At 48.6% G+C, this 19,587-nt stretch overlaps 8 protein-coding genes across 8 annotated transcripts; 3 read left to right on the forward strand and 5 right to left on the reverse strand.

Annotated features, from left to right (window-relative positions):
- Positions 1–128: 128 nt before the first annotated feature.
- On the reverse strand, positions 129–1,414 carry ARB_00525 (uncharacterized protein; the record flags this gene model as incomplete). The annotated part of the gene is made up of 4 exons (XM_003013294.1): positions 129–556; positions 632–843; positions 909–1,086; positions 1,279–1,414. 4 exons carry the CDS (start codon positions 1,412–1,414, stop codon positions 129–131), a joined length of 954 nt encoding a protein of 317 aa, XP_003013340.1.
- Positions 1,415–2,032: 618 nt separating this feature from the next.
- On the reverse strand, positions 2,033–2,584 carry ARB_00526 (uncharacterized protein; the record flags this gene model as incomplete). The annotated part of the gene is made up of 1 exon (XM_003013295.1): positions 2,033–2,584. The coding sequence occupies one exon, from the start codon at positions 2,582–2,584 to the stop codon at positions 2,033–2,035; it is 552 nt and encodes a 183-aa protein (XP_003013341.1).
- A 630-nt stretch (positions 2,585–3,214) lies between these two features.
- ARB_00527 (uncharacterized protein) lies at positions 3,215–5,232 on the forward strand (the record flags this gene model as incomplete). The annotated part of the gene is made up of 5 exons (XM_003013296.1): positions 3,215–3,600; positions 3,629–3,730; positions 3,793–3,949; positions 3,999–4,142; positions 4,282–5,232. 5 exons carry the CDS (start codon positions 3,215–3,217, stop codon positions 5,230–5,232), a joined length of 1,740 nt encoding a protein of 579 aa, XP_003013342.1.
- An 899-nt stretch (positions 5,233–6,131) lies between these two features.
- Positions 6,132–8,603, forward strand: ARB_00528 (checkpoint protein kinase, putative; the record flags this gene model as incomplete). The annotated part of the gene is made up of 1 exon (XM_003013297.1): positions 6,132–8,603. The coding sequence occupies one exon, from the start codon at positions 6,132–6,134 to the stop codon at positions 8,601–8,603; it is 2,472 nt and encodes an 823-aa protein (XP_003013343.1).
- A 557-nt stretch (positions 8,604–9,160) lies between these two features.
- Positions 9,161–9,985, reverse strand: ARB_00529 (uncharacterized protein; the record flags this gene model as incomplete). Its single annotated transcript, XM_003013298.1, has 1 exon — positions 9,161–9,985. One exon carries the CDS (start codon positions 9,983–9,985, stop codon positions 9,161–9,163), a length of 825 nt encoding a protein of 274 aa, XP_003013344.1.
- A 422-nt stretch (positions 9,986–10,407) lies between these two features.
- On the forward strand, positions 10,408–11,145 carry ARB_00530 (uncharacterized protein; the record flags this gene model as incomplete). Its single annotated transcript, XM_003013299.1, has 1 exon — positions 10,408–11,145. One exon carries the CDS (start codon positions 10,408–10,410, stop codon positions 11,143–11,145), a length of 738 nt encoding a protein of 245 aa, XP_003013345.1.
- Positions 11,146–11,932: 787 nt separating this feature from the next.
- ARB_00531 (C6 transcription factor (OTam), putative) lies at positions 11,933–13,750 on the reverse strand (the record flags this gene model as incomplete). Its single annotated transcript, XM_003013300.1, has 1 exon — positions 11,933–13,750. One exon carries the CDS (start codon positions 13,748–13,750, stop codon positions 11,933–11,935), a length of 1,818 nt encoding a protein of 605 aa, XP_003013346.1.
- A 1,771-nt stretch (positions 13,751–15,521) lies between these two features.
- ARB_00532 (tyrosinase) lies at positions 15,522–17,380 on the reverse strand (the record flags this gene model as incomplete). The annotated part of the gene is made up of 6 exons (XM_003013301.1): positions 15,522–15,948; positions 16,044–16,455; positions 16,522–16,643; positions 16,699–16,896; positions 16,969–17,063; positions 17,132–17,380. The coding sequence occupies 6 exons, from the start codon at positions 17,378–17,380 to the stop codon at positions 15,522–15,524; spliced, it is 1,503 nt and encodes a 500-aa protein (XP_003013347.1).
- Positions 17,381–19,587: the final 2,207 nt, after the last annotated feature.

The following is a 19,587-nucleotide window of genomic DNA, read 5'->3' on the forward strand; positions in this document are numbered from 1 at the left end:
CATGTCTGGTAGTCTATCCTATTTTGTCCTGAAGATGATAAGTATGAGACAAATGACAATATATACAAATAGATCAAACCTTCATGTCAAATAGAAGACGAAGACGTTGCGATTAACAATATCTTTAATCAGTTCTCCGCAAACTCATATCTTCCTTCTCGGTCCTTGACCATGACCTCGAGTCGCCCTTCTTCGATCTCCTTCCCGCCAACTCTGATACCAGCCGTCATGACCTGGCCGTTGGTCACTTCCCCTACACCCTTAGGCGTACCGGTCAGGACCAAGTCGCCAAGATCCAAGGTCATCACCCGTGAGATATCAGCAAGTTGGCGCGGTATCTTATAGATCATCAGCCCCGTGTTATCCAGTTGTTTCGACACACCATCAACTTCAAGATGGAGAGTAGCATTATGCGGGTCCGGAATGGCTGATTTGGAGATAAGTGAGCTGATGGGCGAGAAGGTATCGAAGCCCTTTGCGATTGACCACGGCAGGCCGGCGCGTTTGGCTGAATCCTGCACATTTCGAGCAGTCATATCAATTGCAACGACATATCCTATTGACAATGGAAGCCAAGGTGAGTAACTCGTGCCAGCATGTTTGTTTGGTGCATTGTATAGTTATAGCTTGCCTGCAATAGAGTCTAAAGCGCCTTTGACATCTTTTGGGTCATGGTCTCGCAGTCTGGAGCCCATGATCAGGCCTAGCTCAACTTCATAATGGAGTTTGACGCCCTTGGGACGAAGGACGGGACCGGCCCCTGGTATGAGGAGAGACGAAGGAGGCTTGAGGAAGAAGAATGGCTGCTTCGGCTTGGAGTTGTTCAATTCGGCGATGTGGTCACTGGCAAGGAATTAGTTAACTGGTTAGCAGTTTGGCCAAAGAAGAAGGGAGATAAAGCAACATACGCATAATTCCGGCCTATGCAGACGATCTTCCTGCAGTTTGCCCTGATAGAAGCCATGGCTGGTCTAATGGCCTTCTCGTTCACTCCTTGAAGCTGCGGAGAGCCAATTGCCGAGGCGAGGCCAAGTTTCGATGGGGCTCCCACTGGACATGCCGGGCAACAAGTTGATCCGCTGGCAGCTAGGTTGCAGCTCGGAGCCTGTTTAATTGAGAAGCACAGCTAAAGAGCAAAAGAACATTCTAAATACGATATCAAATACCAGAATCAGGCGACAGATGCAGGTTGCCGGAGTCCTTTCTGACCTCGCGTCACTGCGAGCTTGCGTATGTGGTCGTCTGTGACTTTTTGTTAACTATCTGGCGGATGCTAACAGGTGCATAGGATCACGCAGATGCGCTCGCTTTGGTCAACACCCATAAAGTCGAGCAGACTCATGGCCGGTCTCAGAACCAGGACGTTCAGAGAGCGACAGAGCTCATTGAACTGCATAGAAACATGAAGGAGCATCACATCTACCAGAATGGTGGAGTAGACGCTGCGCTTCAACAGGCCCGGATGGACGTGGATGCCGTGTTGGCGAAGCTGGGACGATCCTGATGCACAGGATTTCTTCGCGGGAAACACTCTTTACAAATGATGCGTGGCAGTTATCAGTGAAGCCATTTGCTTGAGGATATACCTGTCGCGGTGAGGATTTGATAAGTTGACTTTATTAATCTAGTCATGCATTCAGCTGTCAAAAGTGGTATGGCTGAAATATTGGCATATCGGGCATTAAAGGCTATTTTGTATAGAAATAAACGCAGTGGACTCCAGTATGACTTTGTTATCTATAACGCTGGCATTAAAAACTGATAGTACCCAAGTCCATCGGCTCATGACTATGTCTCAATAGACATAAGCCACTTCTGGGGACATTGCCTGGCGCTGTTTCTTGTTTTTAAGCATCCTATAAGAGAAATACACCCGGCAACCGTTGCGAGGAAGCCGAGTATACCGACAACGATGCCTGCAATATCTCCGCTTCGTAGTTTATCTTCGTCTTTTGCAGGTGGGTTTATGCTATTGGGTGAGTTGGATCCCGACGTCGGCTCAGTAGAGGGAGTAACGGACAGAGAGCTCCGTTTACTGGTGCCGGTGGATGGTTGTGTCTCCCATGAAGAGGAGCGAACTGGCACAGTGTGGGTCTGTGTTGGGGTTTCTGATAGTATAACAATCAGTTACTCGGGACTTGAAACGGATCGGGGGAAGAATATGCAAATTCAGATATATAAACACAATACTTTCGGTCGTTGTCTGTCTGGATGAGCTTGAAGATGGGGTTGCGCCACCGCTTGGGTATCCGGCATTGGCACAGTATCCCGTGTAGATATTGATAGCATGAGTTAGGTCTATGGTATTACTCTCGCAGTATTTGTTCACACACGATGACAAGAAAGACGTAGCTGATGCCTGCAAGTCCAGGCGACAGAAACAGTCATCCATAAGGGGAGGATGACAGCCTAGCTCGGAGCCAATCCGGTTGCTACCGAGTGAGCCCTCGAAACACAAGTTCTGAGAACACTCTCGCTGACTGCCATATTCCTCTGCCTGATCGATAGACACACGACCGTTCGCCAGGACCAATGCACCAAATAGCTGGGAAGCCAGGAGATGGTATAGACCTTGTTTGAGCATTCTGGGTTGACAAAGAAGAGAGGAATCGCCGGTTGGGGAAATCTAGTCTGACAAAATGAATGAACGAACTGCAGATAAACACAGATATATGAAGACGAAAAGAACAGGGAACTGGATTAAATATGGCTCAATTGCTGGGTGCGCTCTCTGTCAGTCAGTACAGCACCTATATTCTTGGTATATCCAGCCGCCACTACACACATGCAACTCGTATATATCCAGGGGTTAGCAAGTCGCAACTGCGGACAAAATTCCGGCATGCATTCCACGGAGGACTGCCAGGGAGAGTATTTCGACGTGGCTTTGGCCTTGTATGGCAAAAGGGCCACTTAGGGGTATCATTCATCATGCCGTACAGTCGGCATACGGGGTTCTGTGTAGAAGCACAACCATGTCGGGCATGAAGTTGGACGCCTTCGTTTTGTATATCTATCAGTCTTCTAGCAAGGGTTTCCCAGACAAACAGTGACCCGACTAGGCCAGACTAGGAATGCTGCGGTCCAAGATATGCAGTGCGCACGGCAAAGAGCAATATCACGGCTTGAGAGGCTGAACTAGGCCGGGCGAGGTGTCCTCGGCGTGCTCCAAAAAGGCATCGCCTTGCCAATGCGCATTATAGCAGGCCGAGTCATGGAGCAATGGCCATTTGATAAGAAGGGAATCACCATGGAGAAAGCAGATAGCAGTTCTCCGGAGATACGAGCAAAGAAGATCTTTGCCTGTGGATTCAGCCAGAAGCAAGGCGGATGTTTCGATCTGTCGATGTTTTGCAGTTTTGATAGTCGTAACTTTGGTTCCATGGCGGATCTAGTTAGCCTGGAATGGGATATCGAAAACTCTCGGTCGTTTGTTTCTCCGCCTCTCACATGGAATCGATGGAACTGGGTGGATGGATCCAATCCATTTCCATGGCGGATCCCGAAGAGCGCCAAAAGGCAGCAAAAAGATAACCACAGAGACAAGCAGCAGCGGCGAAGAGACAGAAGCGAAAAGGAGTTGCAGAGACGGCGGCAGCGGTGGCTACTGAGGATCTGCTACTGCAAGAGCCGCGATCATGGACGCCAAACTGCTGAAGACGACCAAATTTCCGCCGGAGTTTGCGAAAAAGGTGGACATGACCAAAGTCAACATCGAGGTCATGAAGAAGTGAGTGAGCCAGCGTCCATTATCCTTGTGTCCAGGCCGGTGTGCTAATGTCTCGTGTCTAGATGGATTGCAGAGCGGATATCTGATATCCTGGGGAACGAGGACGACGTCGTTATCGAGCTCTGCTTCAACCTCCTCGAGGGCTCGCGATTTGTACGTGGACAGACAGATTCTCGTTTGCTAGTTTCCCTCCTCCGGGTTGAGTTTGATGGGCTAACTGTGTGTGCGTGTGTGCGTGTCGTTGTAGCCGAACATAAAACATCTACAGATCAATCTTACCGGTTTCCTGGAGAAAGATACAGCGAAATTCTGCAAGGATCTATGGAACCTCTGCCTCAGCGCGCAGGATAGCCCCCAAGGTGTCCCCAAAGAGTTGCTGGAGGCGAAGAAGCTGGAGTTGATGCAGGAACAGGTTGGTTTTTGTCATAGTTCTTAAGATATTTGTTAGCTACGTGTCGAGGAATATATGTGAGCTAACTGTCAGACGCAGGCTGCCGCGGAAGAAGCACGCCGCCGGGCAGAAGCCGAGCAGGCCAGAGAACGAGACCTAGAGAGAATCCGGCGGAGAGAGAGAGAGGATCGTGGCCGTGGCAGAAGAGGCCGCGGTGGCCCTGCTCGTGGAGCTGATCGGTACGACAGCAGAGATTCTCCCTCGCCTCATCGACGGAGACGAAGCCCACCGGTTTACCGAGATACACCTCGCCGGGGAGCAGATATCTACGTTCCCAGCGGTGGTAGAAGCTATAGACGAGATGATCATAGAGGGCGCCGCCCGTCGAGACAGCCCTCTACTTCGCCGTCCCGGTCACCATCACGCTCTGTCTCGCCAGTTCGGGACCGTCGACGGGATAGGAGGTCTCCCGAAAGAAGGCGGCGGCGTTCGACCAGCAGCTCTCGCTCACCTTATAGAGGTGACCGTGACCGTGACCGTGACCGTGGCTGGAAACGAGCCCGCAGCCCGACCCATGATGACGACTCCAGGTCCCCAAGCCGCTCGCCGTCCAGAAGAAGACGGAGAAGATCGAGAAGCGGAAGCTCTATCTCTCCACCCCCTGCTAGTAATCGGGCTTCGAGATCCCGTCGTGCATCTTCATCACGATCTCCGTCGAGGTCAAGTAGCGAGGGTGATCGGAGAAGTCGGCGCCCTCGGAGGAGATCCCCTTTGTACCAACAAGGGTCTAGACGTGATGTACCTAGAGCTGATATTGCTAAAGATCGCAGAAGTCACGACCACCGCCGGCTTAGCCGCAGCCGTAGCCGCAGTCGCAGCCGCAGTCGCCATCGAACGCGAAGCCGGAGTCGAAGCCGCGGAAGATACCGCCGAAGACAGCGGTCGACCAGCAGCAGGTCATCGACGAGCAGCTCACGTAGCCGCAGCCGCAGCCGCAGCCGCAGTGGCCGGCGGAGGCATCAATCTATTGAAAGATATGCCCCAGCTGGACGCAGGTCGCGCAAGAACAGTTCTGCCCCTTCACCACCTGCTCAAAAGCGACAGAGAATAGCTGATTCAGATGGAGAAACTGCCAGAAGTTCCCCTCAACCCGCTCAAGATAAAGCTGCTAAAGATAATGACACACCGGATAGGCCTCCAGCTACTGACGAGGTGGGTCAATAAACATGTTGGTATTGTTTACCCCCTTTCCCTTCAGTGGAATTTATCAACGGTGTTTTATATGCATGAACATGCTATCTTCCTATCCGGACTGCTGACTGGGTATTTGACAGCGTCCATCACAGCGTCCTGCATCACGGCTTACCTCGACTGAGCTTCGAGAACGGCTTCTCAAGGAGAAAGTCATCGCCATGCGGAGGATGAGTGCAGAGAAGGCGGCTACCAAAGCATCCTAACCACTCGGTGAGCACAACGATGGCAGTGCTTGTTCAGTCGTACTCTTGCTCGCCTAGCCAAGGGCTTCTCCCTTGCTTCTTCTCACCATCCAGGCGCTAGCTATGTCTTTTCCTCTATCTTTATTCGCCCATTTGCTACTGTCTTTATTCGGAAGATCATCTAGGGAATGGATGCACTGTATCGCCATTTGTAAGGCCCCCGCAATACCATAAGTTCAAAATCCAAGTAACTACCTAGCGTACTGCTATCGCCCTGCGACCTGTAGCCCTCCCCAAGTCAGTAAGCTGTGAATTTATATCATACGCCCTGCTATATATCGCCCCCTACCGTCCTATCTATGTATCCTCTTTGATAGCAACTTTGGCGCTGTTGCTGTGGAAACGCTTCGTTTACCGCCGTTCACGTGAGCGTCCTCAACATCAACTTCCAGGAAAACCTCGAAAAAGGCTCCACGACGAACAACGTCGACGGCTCTACGCAAAGGCAGAGGAGACAGGAAACCGCAAGGAATTATCGATCGATGCATAGAGCATCCCGTCTACACTGACTGCCATGGCTTCTCCGACCCCGCTGCCGACGGGCCACCGCAGATTTGTTCCCAGTTCACGCGTCGCATCCCACCCAAGCTACGAGACAGGATCGCAATGGAACTACAATTCAGAGCACCCAAGCATACTACAATCGAGGACAGACACGAAATCTCGCGCGGCGCATGCAGATACCATCGCGCTTGGCGATAGTTCGGATGACGAGGCTCCAGAACCCATTGCCTTTAGCAAGTCTGTTCTCGCTATCCTCACGGACTCCCTACCCCAGGAAAAGAGGAATGGAGCCTCAATACTACAAAAAGATTCGTCCAGCAGGAAATGGGACGGGAATTCACCTCGCGGTAGTGAAACCTCATCATCTTCGCGAAAAGGCGAAAGCCAAGGAGGCGCCTCCAGTGCTACGAGTACTAGCAGAAACGATGGAAGCGACCTTATTACCCCAGCTCCTCGACAGCGCGTGGTCCGCGTATCACGGTCTCGGTCAAGCAATCAAACCCCGTCCCCAAGAGCTTCACCTGATCGTGAGTACAGGACCAAACATGATGAGAGTCAATACGAATCGCACTCTCCTCTAAGGCATAGGACTCATGCATCCAAGGATCATGCCGGTGTTTCTGGCGAGAGGGCAGGGCCACGAAGCATGTTCAGACCAAGGAAAAGTGACGAGGTTGTGGGAATGCAAAGCTCGATTCGGGTGAAGCGTGTGGGGAAGCTGACCGGTGAATTTTTGAATGGCCCTGCCCGCAGAGGAATGCTACCTCGACGCAGCGAAGAGCGACAGTGCTTCGAGAACGAGGAACAAGCAGGAGATTCAGATGCTGAAAGGGGAGAAAGACTGCAAGGACACAGCCCTTCATTAGCAGCCTTGGAAAACTCTGTAGGCAGAAAACACTCGCCTGCCGGATTGGATCAGCGACAACCTTCTCCAGTGGAAATCCATACTCCACCTCATCAACCGCCTTACCACGATGGGTCGTATAACAGGGAAAGCAAGCCAAAAGCTCCCCGTGTATCGAGCCCTGTATACCCAACCCCAGGTCTTGGGGTGATGTCAAGGTCAAACCCAAAGGAGTCAGTGCCTCCCGCTGACATTCAGTCGTATCATATTCCTCCACCATCCCAATTTCCTGCAAATCGTGAACAAGAAAATGAGCCACCACCAACTTTCAAGAAATCCAAAGCCCAACATTTTGACATGCTTGATAGAGTCGACAAGCCAGCCATTAAACAAGATCTGTACCGGCATTCACATAAGTCCACGCCGCAGGATCCTGATAGAAAACCACTAGGAAGCATGAGCACCAATGTCCCAACTCCTCATAGAGCACCTCCTCCTCCCCCAAAGATGACTGTGCTTGAAACGGCTACAGCAGCAGCAGGGGCAGCGTCCTCGTCGAGCTCTCGACGCAAGAAAGCAATAGTGACTGTCAATCATAAGGCGTATACCCGACTAGACTGTATTGGTCGGGGTGGAAGCTCGCGAGTGTATAGAGTTATGGCAGAAAATTGCAAAATATTTGCTCTGAAGAGGGTAAATCTAGAACATGTCGATCCAACGAACCTTGCAGGATACAAGGGCGAGATTGATTTGCTCAAAAAGCTGGAGAAGGTCGAACGAGTAGTACGACTACTTGATTATGAGATAAACGAAGAAAAGGAGACACTTAGCGTCCTCATGGAAATGGGAGAATCCGACCTCCACACTGTGATAAGACTGAAAGTAAATGCGGAGGACTCGGTCTTTGACCCGGCATTTGCACGGTTTTATTGGAAGGAAATGCTGGAATGTGTGCAGGCAGTACACGAGTATGACATTGTCCACGCCGATTTGAAACCAGCAAACTTCCTCTTGGTGAAAGCGAAGCTAAAATTGATTGATTTTGGCATTGCTGATACCATCGAGGATCACACCGTCAACGTCCACAGAGAACATCAAGTTGGTACCCCGAATTATATGGCCCCCGAGGCCATCATTGACTACAATGCTACCATTGGTCTTCCATCCTCCGCTGGTAAGATAATGAAAATCGGAAAGCCCAGTGATGTATGGAGCCTGAGCTGTATCTTATACCAAATGGCATACGGCCGCGCCCCCTTTGGCCATCTGGCAAAACAAATGGAACGCGTCCTATGTATTGCCAACCCGAAAGTGGCGATTGAATACCCTTCTACTGGAGTTGGTGGTGCAGTCATTCCACCCAGCCTCATCCGCACTCTCAAGAAGTGCCTTCAAAGAGATCCTACCCTCCGCCCAACCACAACGCAGCTTTTGGATAGGTCAGATCCTTTTATATATCCACCCGCTTACCCCGAGGGCGCTGTGCCCGTCACTCAGGAAGCTCTTGGAATGGCAATGACGAAGATAGTCAGTCATTGCCGCTTACATGGCATCCCAAAGGACGAAGAAGTAATTGGATGGTCTGCCGGGCTCTTCCAGAAGCTGCAGGCCTCAGCTGAACAGGGATACAATTCATGAGTTCTCTGTGCTTATTCCACTGGCTTGTTTTAATAAAAAGATTGGGATACTTTTGATGCTGGAGTTCAATTGGTCTGCTACGTGATGTATTCATTTCCAGGAGTAGTTGGTGGCTTTGGGATTTACTGCTGCGTTGGAGCCTTGTTCGACTTGACTTGTTTTATAGTTCTATATCCTCTCTGTTTTTGCTTATTATTGGGGATCGCTTATACCACCACGCCGCTACGGACTTTTCATTTAACTTACAATAATGATTCTGTATACCTACTTTGCTTCTCTCGCTCATATTTTTTTTACGTCGACGTTTTAACTCCTCATGGATTTTATTAAGATAATAATTTATTCGTCACAGAAGTGTAAAGGATGAAAACCTTCCAACATGGGATATTGTACAGTATGCTTAATAAAATACACAAGGCAGAAAATCAGTATTCTTCCCGCCGTTTCCAACACCTGACTGATACCTAGCAAAAAGCACGGGATGCAAGCTGCATCTCGGCGTATAATATCCCCCTTGTCTAATGGACATACAAATGCTCAAAGGCTGGACCTGCACTTCACTGGCCCACTATCTTCGCTCCCTCTGCGAGAAGCTCGTCAAGCTGCTTGACTCTGACATTCACCACCTTCAATATAGTGTACTTGTGTTTGCTCTTAACTCGCTGAACATGTCTCTGTCGTCTCTTCGTCTTCTCCTTGATCCGCAATGGCTCAGCCTCGACTCCCATTACGCGCACTCGGCATTCGAAAAGTCTTTCGTCCAGATAAGGAGCACCCTTCAGAGTGAAGTCTCGTGAGCCAATATTTGACGCTCTATTTAACCGTAGCACGTCTCCGGCTTGGACATTTGGCATGCGAAACGGTAGTCGAAGGGTATCACCCGCCGTAAGCAGATATGGTCGTGCATGTAGATGGGCGGTTATATAGTGTGAAGGCTGAGTTGCAAGGTCGGGGAGAAGGGCCGTAATTGCGGGTGTGAGCTCTAGAGGGCTGGTGAAAGTAGGTGGTACTGCTGGCTTCGCAGAAGGAATCGAGATAGAAGCCACCTCTGGAATAGAGCCGGTGGGAAGATGAGAGAATCGTTCAGTGTTTTGTGTCTGCCCTTGCGGAGGTATTTCGGGCTGTGTAGCTTTGAATTGGGAGCCGGCCGTAGCTTGGTGAAGACATCGATTGCTGGCAAAAAGGAGTGATGCACTTGGAGGAATAGATGAAGTTGTCCGTAGTTCACGAGCGCTCCGCAGAACAGCCCTTGAGAACATCTTGTCGGCGCCTGGCTGGAGACGTGGATGTTCAATTGAATCCGCAATCGACCGTCTCTGCTCTTCTGCTTCTTCGTTGTCGCTCGTTTTCGTAGAGAGAAATTTCGGGCATAGATATGTCATGTGATCTCAAAGTTACGATCACGTGGGACCCTTATCGATCGATAGAGGAAAAAATATTGATTTAACGAAATTCAAGCAAGCCGCTGAGAGGGTAAAGTAAAGCAGACGCAGGACGGCACCAAGAGTCCAAGATGGTAAGTTGACGATATCTCTGCTCTCTGATGCGTTTAATATATTCTGGATAAAATTACTAATATTGTTTATTTGATAGCCTCAAAACGAGTTCGTGCTCCAGGTTCCCTCCCTCCACGGTATATATAACTAATGTCACTGCGTGCAGGTATATCGAAAGATGGCAGAAGCAACATGGTCGCCGGTATGTTATAACATTTCTTCAAGCTGGGGCATGCGCTATACCAGTAGATTGATCTAAAGGCTCAAGCGGGGCGCCTTCATGGGACAGTTCTTGTGCTTTGGCTAACATGGAATACAGCCTCGACCACGAGGAGCGGACCCGAAAACGTATTGCCCGTGAATCGCACAAGCAATCACAGGACTCCCAAAACCTCAAAGGCCTGCGAGCCAAGCTCTTTCATAAGAAACGTCATGCAGAAAAGATCCAGATGCGAAAACGCATCAAAGCGCAAGAGGAACGGAATGTCAAGTCATCAGGCGAACCAAGCGAGCCGTCGTCCACACCACTACCAAATTATCTTCTTGATCGCTCTCAACCTACCACTGCGAAAGCTTTATCCAGTGCCATCAAAGATAAACGTGCTGAGAAGGCAGCGAAGTTCTCCGTTCCGTTACCCAAAGTCAAGGGTATAAGTGAAGAGGAGATGTTCAAAGTTGTCAAGACGGGAAAGAAAATCCAGAAAAAAGGGTGGAAGAGAATGGTAACCAAGCCTACCTTCGTTGGAGCTGATTTCACCCGTCGACCGGTCAAATACGAACGATTCATTCGCCCTATGGGTCTCCGATACAAAAAAGCAAATGTTACTCACCCAGAACTTGCAGTCACTGTCCAACTGCCCATTATTAGTGTGAAAAAGAACCCGCAAAGCCCGATGTATACACAACTGGGAGTTTTGACGAAAGGAACGATCATCGAAGTCAATGTGTCCGAGCTAGGGCTTGTCACCACTGGAGGAAAGGTGGTATGGGGTAAATGGGCACAAATTACAAATAACTGCGAGAATGACGGATGTGTTAATGCGTAAGTTTATTCCGGCAAGTACCTTCAAAAATAGTCTACATACTAACTAACACATCATACAGTGTCCTACTTGTTTGATATACCCTTCTGTATTCTGTCACTCTTTTGTTTTTCTCCCCCCTTCGGTGTCGATTCTCCGTGTCATCTCCATCTGGTAGCTGGAGCTGTGTGGTATTCTTGTTTCTGTTTGTATTCCCTGTCGGGTATATAACGGCACATCCTATCCGCGTATTCATGTCTTCGACCCCGCTGCCCGCAAACCAGTTGGAAGTAAAATCCTGAAACCTGCCTCAGACACGGGATGGGGGAGGGGGTTGGTGTTTTGAAATCTGGCGTTATGGAGAAAAAAACCTGGATTTGATAAAAATAGAGAAAGTATGCAAGTCAGTGCATAAACTTGAAATTGCGAGCTGTGTTGGAGCAAGGATGCAAACTCGGAACCCCTACCTGTCTGTATGTGTGCTCAGTGTTATGGAGGTCTGGACGATTACACGGACATTTCAAGCGAGCCGGTCAAAAAAAAGCCGTGACTTCATTGTCCGTTACTTACATAGTGAGTAGAGTATAGAGTATATATCACAGTACACCTCCGCAATTTGATGATAAACACGATATGCATACCCGCCAAAGTATAACAACCCCCCCCCCTCCCTCACCACCTCTCAAAAACGCTCCCAATGCTTCTATGGTATCCAGGACTCATCAATTCTACATTGAGATGGCCATATTATCGTGACCAAAGACGTCAATTCACGCCCAGGTAACGCAACCTGTCCTTGACAATCCAGACATTAGCGTCTACGGCTGGTGCTTGCGCTCGATGCTGATGCAGTTGGAGACATTAAACCTGATTTTGTATCCGGGAGGCTAGATCGAGAGTGCATCCTGGTGCATCCTGGGAGATTCTCGTATTCATCCGAGCCATTATATGCATCTCCCTGCTGTGATATAGGGCTGGATGCCATAGACTGCTCACGGAGACGGACACCAGAATGACAGTCCAGACGGTTAATGAGACCAGAGTCTGGCGGACGATAGAGAAACGAGTGGTTCATGAACTCTTGAAATGCCGGCTTTTGAGGTTGGTTGCGCACAAGTTTGGTTACCTCTCCCAGGGTATCTATTGCAAAGTCCAAAAAGCCTGCATCTCTTCTGCTCACACTCAGGGTCCATCGGTATTCTCGTAGCCGGGCCCTATAGAACTCTTCCTCCTCCTGAGTCGGTGCTGTAGTTTGCAGTAAAATTCCAAATGCTCCGATGAGGGCGAAATTGCTCATTGCGGCAGCAGGCCAGAATGCTCGCAGGTGAATGGGTCTTAGTCGGTTTACAAATTCCATGGCAGATATGAGACGAGTCTTTGCTGCAGACCGACATATGTGCGTAAGATACTGATCGGCTGTATCTGGCGACAGGGACCGGACAATGCACCTGTGAAGCATGATTTCTGTTGCAAAGTAGGCCAGATGGATGCCACCGCTCGGGCCAGCCTCCACGCCGCAGTCAGTGTCTACTTTCAATTCAGCAGGCAATTGGCTAAACCAGTCCTTTAGTTGAATCTGAAGGGGTTTCGCTTTTGATAGGATAATATGGGTGCCGTTCTCGTGAGATGCAGATAACTGTTGGGTAGCTTCTAGGGTATAGAATGATTCGATGATATCAGATAAGATGCGAGTCAACTTGACGAACTGACGGAAGAACAGACACCCAAACTTATGGCTAGAAAGGGATGAAAGGGTAGTAATAGAAGCAGAAGAAGCAGCTGAGGCTGCCGAACGAGTGGTATTTTCAAAATCATCTATGGTCAAGTCCTTTACTGCCCAGTTGGACGCGAATATATGTGACGGCCGGCTATGCACTAATGCACACCATTTATCTTGCATATATAAAGCCCACGCCAGCCTTTTCCTCAACCCCTTTTCCCAGCATTGTATCTGCCATGTAGAGCAGTCTTGGTGCAGGCCCAAATCGAACCCAGCTGTCACCAACTGGGCCATCAACCTGGGTGTAAAGAGCGAGGATTTTTGCGAGAGAAGCAGGCCAGCTTGAACCGTGGCCAGGCCAGGCCTTGAAAGGGATTCGTTTAGATTCCTACAAACCAAAGCCTCAAGCCCTATGGCATCTGGCGGACGCAATGTTTGTACCCCGGACTCTGGTTCTAGCCATTTCAAGCCTACCAAGTACATAGCTCCCAGAAGGAGAGCCGAGATGCCATTCCTTTCTTTGTACGAGCTTCGGAAACCGCCCTCCATTATAATTGGAAATGTTGGATGAAAATGTCGAAAGTATTTCTCCAACAAAGTTGGTCCAAAGGGGGTGACCAGATTTTCCACAGCTTCCAGCGATACAACGGAAACATCTTGTCTGTTGGAACCGCCTTCACCTGAGAATAACTGAATCCGAGCTGATGCTATCTGGCTGTTGTCGGTCCAATCTGGTGGGAGAAAGTTCAGGAATAATGGTCCTATCTTGGGGGACATCGTTTTACCGAGGTTTGATGATGGTATCTCGCTTGAGCCATTGGCATTTACTGATAGTCGCCGCGGGTATCCTGTCATAATTTCAGACACTGGGGATGGCAAATCGTCCCTTGCTTGCCTATAATTTTGCATGGAGAATAGATATTTATATTAGCAATCAGTTCTAGTAAGGCTTCTCCCTCTCTCTGTGCCGGGGTGTGGGGTATGAAAGTTTTAGGCATGAATGGAGAGCTACCTCTTTACACAGTTGGCAGCCCCTAGACTCGGGTTGTCGTGTTTCCGCTTTCCTGCTTGATTACTTATGTAGAATGTGCACTCCTGGTGGTTGGAATCACACGCATAACATATACTAGCATCTCGTTTCATGGCGCAAGGAGCATTGTTCTGATAACAAGCATCGCACGCACTTGTTTCAACACCTTTAGCAGGAAATGGAGACGTCCCAAGTTCTGAGACGGGGAACGAATGCCGCGGCTGTGTTATGGATGGGTGTTGTTGTTGTCGATTTGGGATTTCCTCTCGGCTTGCTGAACGACTGGACTGAGGCCGAATAGACCGTAAGGAACTGATGATAGTTGCCGTGGCCATAGCAGGTCGAAGATAACCCGGTATTACCGGCTATCTCGATCCCTTCCACTCACGTCTTTGTCCACAGCGATGGCATGTACTCTTGCGTGTTCTAACTTTTCTAGTGGTTCATTTACGACGGGTATAGATTCTCCCTTACTGAGAGTATGATCTCCTGAGAAACGGTAACGAGATAAGGGAAGGCGGAGTTGGAATCAACGCTTTGTCTGGCTAATTAATATCTCATATACGCGAAACTTTTTCAGTTAAGGCTGGCAAATGTTGTTTGATTAAGAAATAGGGCGTTTCGTCAATCATTCAGCGCATCCACGGGCAGTAGGAGCGCGAGAAGCAAACCGAAGGAAATAATAGGGTAGATAAAGGCGGGAATAAAACGTCGAATTTCAAATTCTTCCAAAATATATTCGGTCAGAACTCGAGGCGTCTTTTTTGCGTTTTTTTGTTTATTCTTTTGGAACTCGTTCGTTTTGATCCCGCACGGGCTCTTGAGCAAACAATGTCTCCCCAATTTTCATTATTAATGAATACCGACCATTAGGCTTGAACAACAATATGATGGACGTAAGAGGAAATATCTCCTAACGGCCCATGCATTTGCAGCAAGTTTCATCATAGTTGTTTTAATTTAATTACCGGAGCTATGGTACAAAAGCGGTGCCTAAGGACATTTTACAGGGAGCTGTGCTTCGGAATGTAACAGTTGTAATTGGAGAAGATAAGCATAACTTCTCTTATTGGGTGAATTTCTCTGCACTTCCAGCTGGGATGTCTCCATGTCCAGTGAGCGGCCGAGGATTATCTAATTTTTGGTACATAATAGCGCCCCGACCCCTGCAAACGGTGGATGTCGCTTGGAGGGAAAGATGTTGAGAGTCGCCGCGGAATGGCTAAGTCAGCAGAGTGCTGTCCAATCAAAGTTATCAGATGGAATTTGGAGTTACACACAGGCCACCTTATCCAAACCTTGAGGCTTAAACACATTTCTATTTTTAGTATAGTGAAATTGACGTAACAACAAATACCCTAGCCAGCCACGATATTTAGATGCCGAAAATTAGGCTGGAACACATTGTATTATATACTGAAACGAACAAATGCATGGTGCCAACTCAATGGCACAAGACCGAAGAAATGCAAGAATCCAAGGATGGAGAACAGCCAGCAGAGAAAAAAAAAAAAAAAAAAAGAAGAAGGTGGGGGGGGGGGGGGGTGGGCGCAGGGAAGGGAAGTGGATAGAAACAAGGCAAGAGGGAAAAGGCATTCTGGTATCAATTCAACACTGGAGCATCGTCCTGGCTAGTCCATGGTTGTAGCGTTAATAGCCCCCTACCTTCCCTTTGGTAATGCTATCATACATATCCCACTCTCCGAACTGAGGGAAGTTATCGAGGTCACCCTTGGTCAAGGGCTGAACATCACGCTTAGCAACGCGGATCTCAAGTCCTTTACCACCGTTAGACTTAGCAACATCCTCAGTGGGAATGACCTTCCCATCTTGATCCTGAATTCTCCAAGTGAGGAATTTGGTGAGGACGGGGACGACCACGGTGTCATCCAAGCCAAGGATGGTGCTGGTAGAAAGAAGAGCAGCGAGGGCTGGAGAAAGCGGCACCTCTCCGCAAACCATGCTAGGGTTTGGCATACCCATTCCGTGAACGAATGTTCCATATGAGCCGATCAGATTGGGTGCATAACGCCAGGTGTTCGAGTCCTTTGGTGGGTTTCCCATGAAGAAGTGGATGCTAAAGGGCTTGCCCACAGCGCTCCTAATTTGAGTTTTAAGCGTCAGTGTCCTTAAATCCGCAAATATAATACAGTGTTTCCCCTATAGACTTACTTGTTAACCCTGATTTTAATAACCCACTGCTTCTTCATGTTGTTGACACCCCATTCGTCAAATCGATCCAAGCTTTGGCTGATCGAGTCACCAATGGCTTCAACCATATCAAACGCATCGTCCAGTACAGCCTCAAAGCGGGATTCCGTGGTACTTGGCGATTGGCTTTTGTTGCTGCCTTGGATGTACGAATCGTATCTCTGTGCACGACGATGGACGGTGGACCGCTTCGCGGCTTGTTTGGAAGGATTATTATATAGTTCATTAACACGTCGTCGAACATTTTTCTGGAGATCGGCCTTGCTGACACCCCAGTCTTCAATTTCGGGATAGGTGTACCCGAAAGTCTTGGTGTACCGTGCAGTGTTGGCAGTGTAGTATGTGCTGTCATCAGCATGGAATGGGTACAAAGCTATATGTATTGTAAAAGTTAGCGCTATGCGTCACGAAAATTGTTGCCTACAGTTACGGCACTTACGTGTGTTTCCATCCTCCATAGTTCCTCGCTCAGTCATATACGCGCCGCCGCCGTTGGGTACTTGTGCGACATATGAATCAGGATAGATGGCCTGCCAAAGGGCAATGAGTCGATCAACATTTCTATTGGGTGTTAGCCTTAAATTCAGTCAAGCATCATTTTTATGGGCAAACTCACGCATGGTGAAGCCAGAAAATTGGATCATAAGAGGACCACGGGATATAAGTCATGTGGCCTTGACCACCAACCAGGCCATGTACATAGCCGTGCACAGTTTCGACATTGTTATATCCGCTACGGTCCGGCAATGCTTGGGTTGAAAAAGTGCTGTAATCCGATTCACTGCTTAGGAGTTGGTAGATGCTTGATCGGAGGCTAGATAGGAAAGACGGTTAGTTTCTGGGACCAGAATAATATGGTGGGGATATTTCAATTGGTGGGCCTTACGATGCACCATTTGATCTCATAGCCCTGGTAGCTCGGTCATTTTGAGATTCACCGTTTGCGTCGGGAAATCGAGTAGAATGGGGGTTGGATGTAAACTGTAATTAAATTAAATATTGTCAGCCAGAGGCCCTGAAAACGATTGGGTGACTATTATCAAACTTACCGAATCCCCTTCTGGGAACCCCTTTTGTACAGAGGGGTCAAACTTATACTGATACAGAGGGTTGTCGATGCTCTGCATACCGGTAGGAGTGTTTACATTAATTTTGGCGGTAGTCATAGAACGCGGAATATCAGGGTTGCTCGCCCAATCCCAATATGGAATCCGGAGGGTCTTTGCAGCAGTGACATATTTGGCACGGTCTTTCTCAGGATAAGAAGCGGCAATTTTCTGAGCGTGTGTCCAGATCATTTCCTAATTATATCCATGTGTTAGCATTGGTAGATTCCAGCATCGTCCTTTAAATATCTTAATTATGTCTACCAACCTCATGAAGAGCCAAGTAAGGTCTGTGCCAGATAGGGAACAATGTGGAGTCATGCAAGCAGTATCCCTGCTGTCGGGAAGTGGTCTCACCCCCGTCCCATGGTCCATACGGCAATCCATGAACACCTAATTGCAATGCATTAGTGGTTGAAAGGTGGTTGGTATTCGTGGAGGCCGCTTACTTGCGATAGAGTAGTGGCTACGAAGTTCCTTTTGGTCTGTGTATTGGAACTCGTGGAGGGCCTGTATATATAGATCGAAAGCCGGCCCGGAAAACTCCCAAGTCGCAAGGTTTTGTCGGGCAGGCCTTTGGCCAGTACCCTGGTTAACACCTTCTTGGACACCCTTGATTGTGACAGTTGCAAATGCTGGTATAGCTGTGCAAAGAAGAAAGTAAAGGACAGCGAGCCCCTTCCATAGTGAAGCGGCCATCTGAGATAACTATAGCCCCTCCAGGAGCTGGAAAATCTCAACGCAGGATGGATAGGCGAATGCTGATGAACGAAAGTGGTTCAAACAAGTCAATATTATATATATAAGGGAAGGTAACGATTGTGGTGAAGAAGAGAAAGGAATGTTAAACGAAGGAAAAGGAATGCAAATTTGCCGGATAGGAAAGAGGGAAGAGAACGTGTCAAATAATAATAAGAATAAAGAAAAGAGAAATCCAAGAGATCAAGTACTCGAAAGACGGACGGTCACGGTCTCGACCCAACTGCAGGCTCGGATGTCTTAACCCCAATGACGAGCCGGGAAGAAAAGCGTCTGCTTCTCGGGGCTTAAAGATATTATTGGTATATGTGAGGCTTTCGGCGTTGTAGAAAGAATGCAAGCAGCCCTTTTTTACCCCTGCCTGAGGCGCTAAAAATACCCCCTTCTCGGCCGTGGACGCGCCGCTTTGGAAGATCGTCGTGGCGGTAAGGTACGCACGGCAAAGATGTCCAATATGTGACTATCTCGTTTAGTAGTGGCTAAGGGCTGTGGAGAAAAAGAGCTGTCAAGAAGCGAACGAACTCTCTTAAGTTGTCTGAAATTGAGGTTACAACTCGCTGTAGGTACTCCGTGCGTGGGAATCGCATGTAAGGTGGATAATCATTTGACTGGAGGACGGTTCCTATGCCTTGCTTTCCCTTCTTCAAGCAAACGGTATTCATAACCGGGCTGGAGTTTTTGCTTTTCCTGTAGAGGGTACCCAGTACGTGTGGGCGTTGTCCAACTTCCGTCCCAATTTCGAGCGTACCGGTGCCATAACTATTTAAAGAAAGGCTTCATCAGTTCGGTAAACTGAGGTCAGACTGGTATATCCAAGGTCATACGGAGTACACTAGCGAGTATATGCGGGGGTGCCATCTTTGGTACTGGTATGGAGTCAGAAAGAGTAAACAAGCCTTCTCAACTTGTTCAGCCCCTGACTTCTGCATCCCATAGAGTACCCACAGGCAGGGGTAAAAAGATCGGCGGGATAGTTTAACCTCGTTGGTGCTCCCCCTTGTTTTAGCGCCCTACTGCCGATGTGGCTGTGATTCCGGCTGGTAATTGGGCAGTTTTGGTGTTGGGTTCGCCATTGCGACTGGAAGATGGAAAAGAAAAATAATAATAATAGTAAAAAATTCCTTGTCCTGGGCCTGGAGCGGGATGAAGCCCATCGTGTACTCCGTATATTAATTATTATTGCATCCCCCCTGTTATTAGTTATATATACTCGGGAACTGCGGGAGTTGATGCCAACCTAGCCAACAAACAAGATGCAATGCCATCTCTATGCAGGATGAGAATGAATCTACATCTCCTGACAGAAATGAAACGGGACTCCATTACGGAGAAGTTAATGCTGGGTACTCCGTACGGCGGAGGGCCCTATACGAAGAGGAACGCCGGTAACGCTCACCGGATTTTCAGCGTGCATCCTCCATACGTCCACAGGAAGTCTCTGGTGACTACAGTCACCCATCGGTATGTAGTGTCAAATTGGTACTTTGGCTCCACCAAATACGAGCTCTGAGCAGGGGGGTTATTAAATGCCAGGCTATACCTTTTAAATATTAGTTCCAATGCCATTTTATAGTTGCTTAGAGATATACTAGTATTTTATATGGGTGTCTCTATTTAGATATACTATATCTAGTACTTTG

This window comes from Trichophyton benhamiae, assembly GCF_000151125.1.
Source record: "Trichophyton benhamiae CBS 112371 chromosome Unknown contig01356.0, whole genome shotgun sequence".
In the NCBI taxonomy this organism is placed as follows: domain Eukaryota; kingdom Fungi; phylum Ascomycota; class Eurotiomycetes; order Onygenales; family Arthrodermataceae; genus Trichophyton; species Trichophyton benhamiae.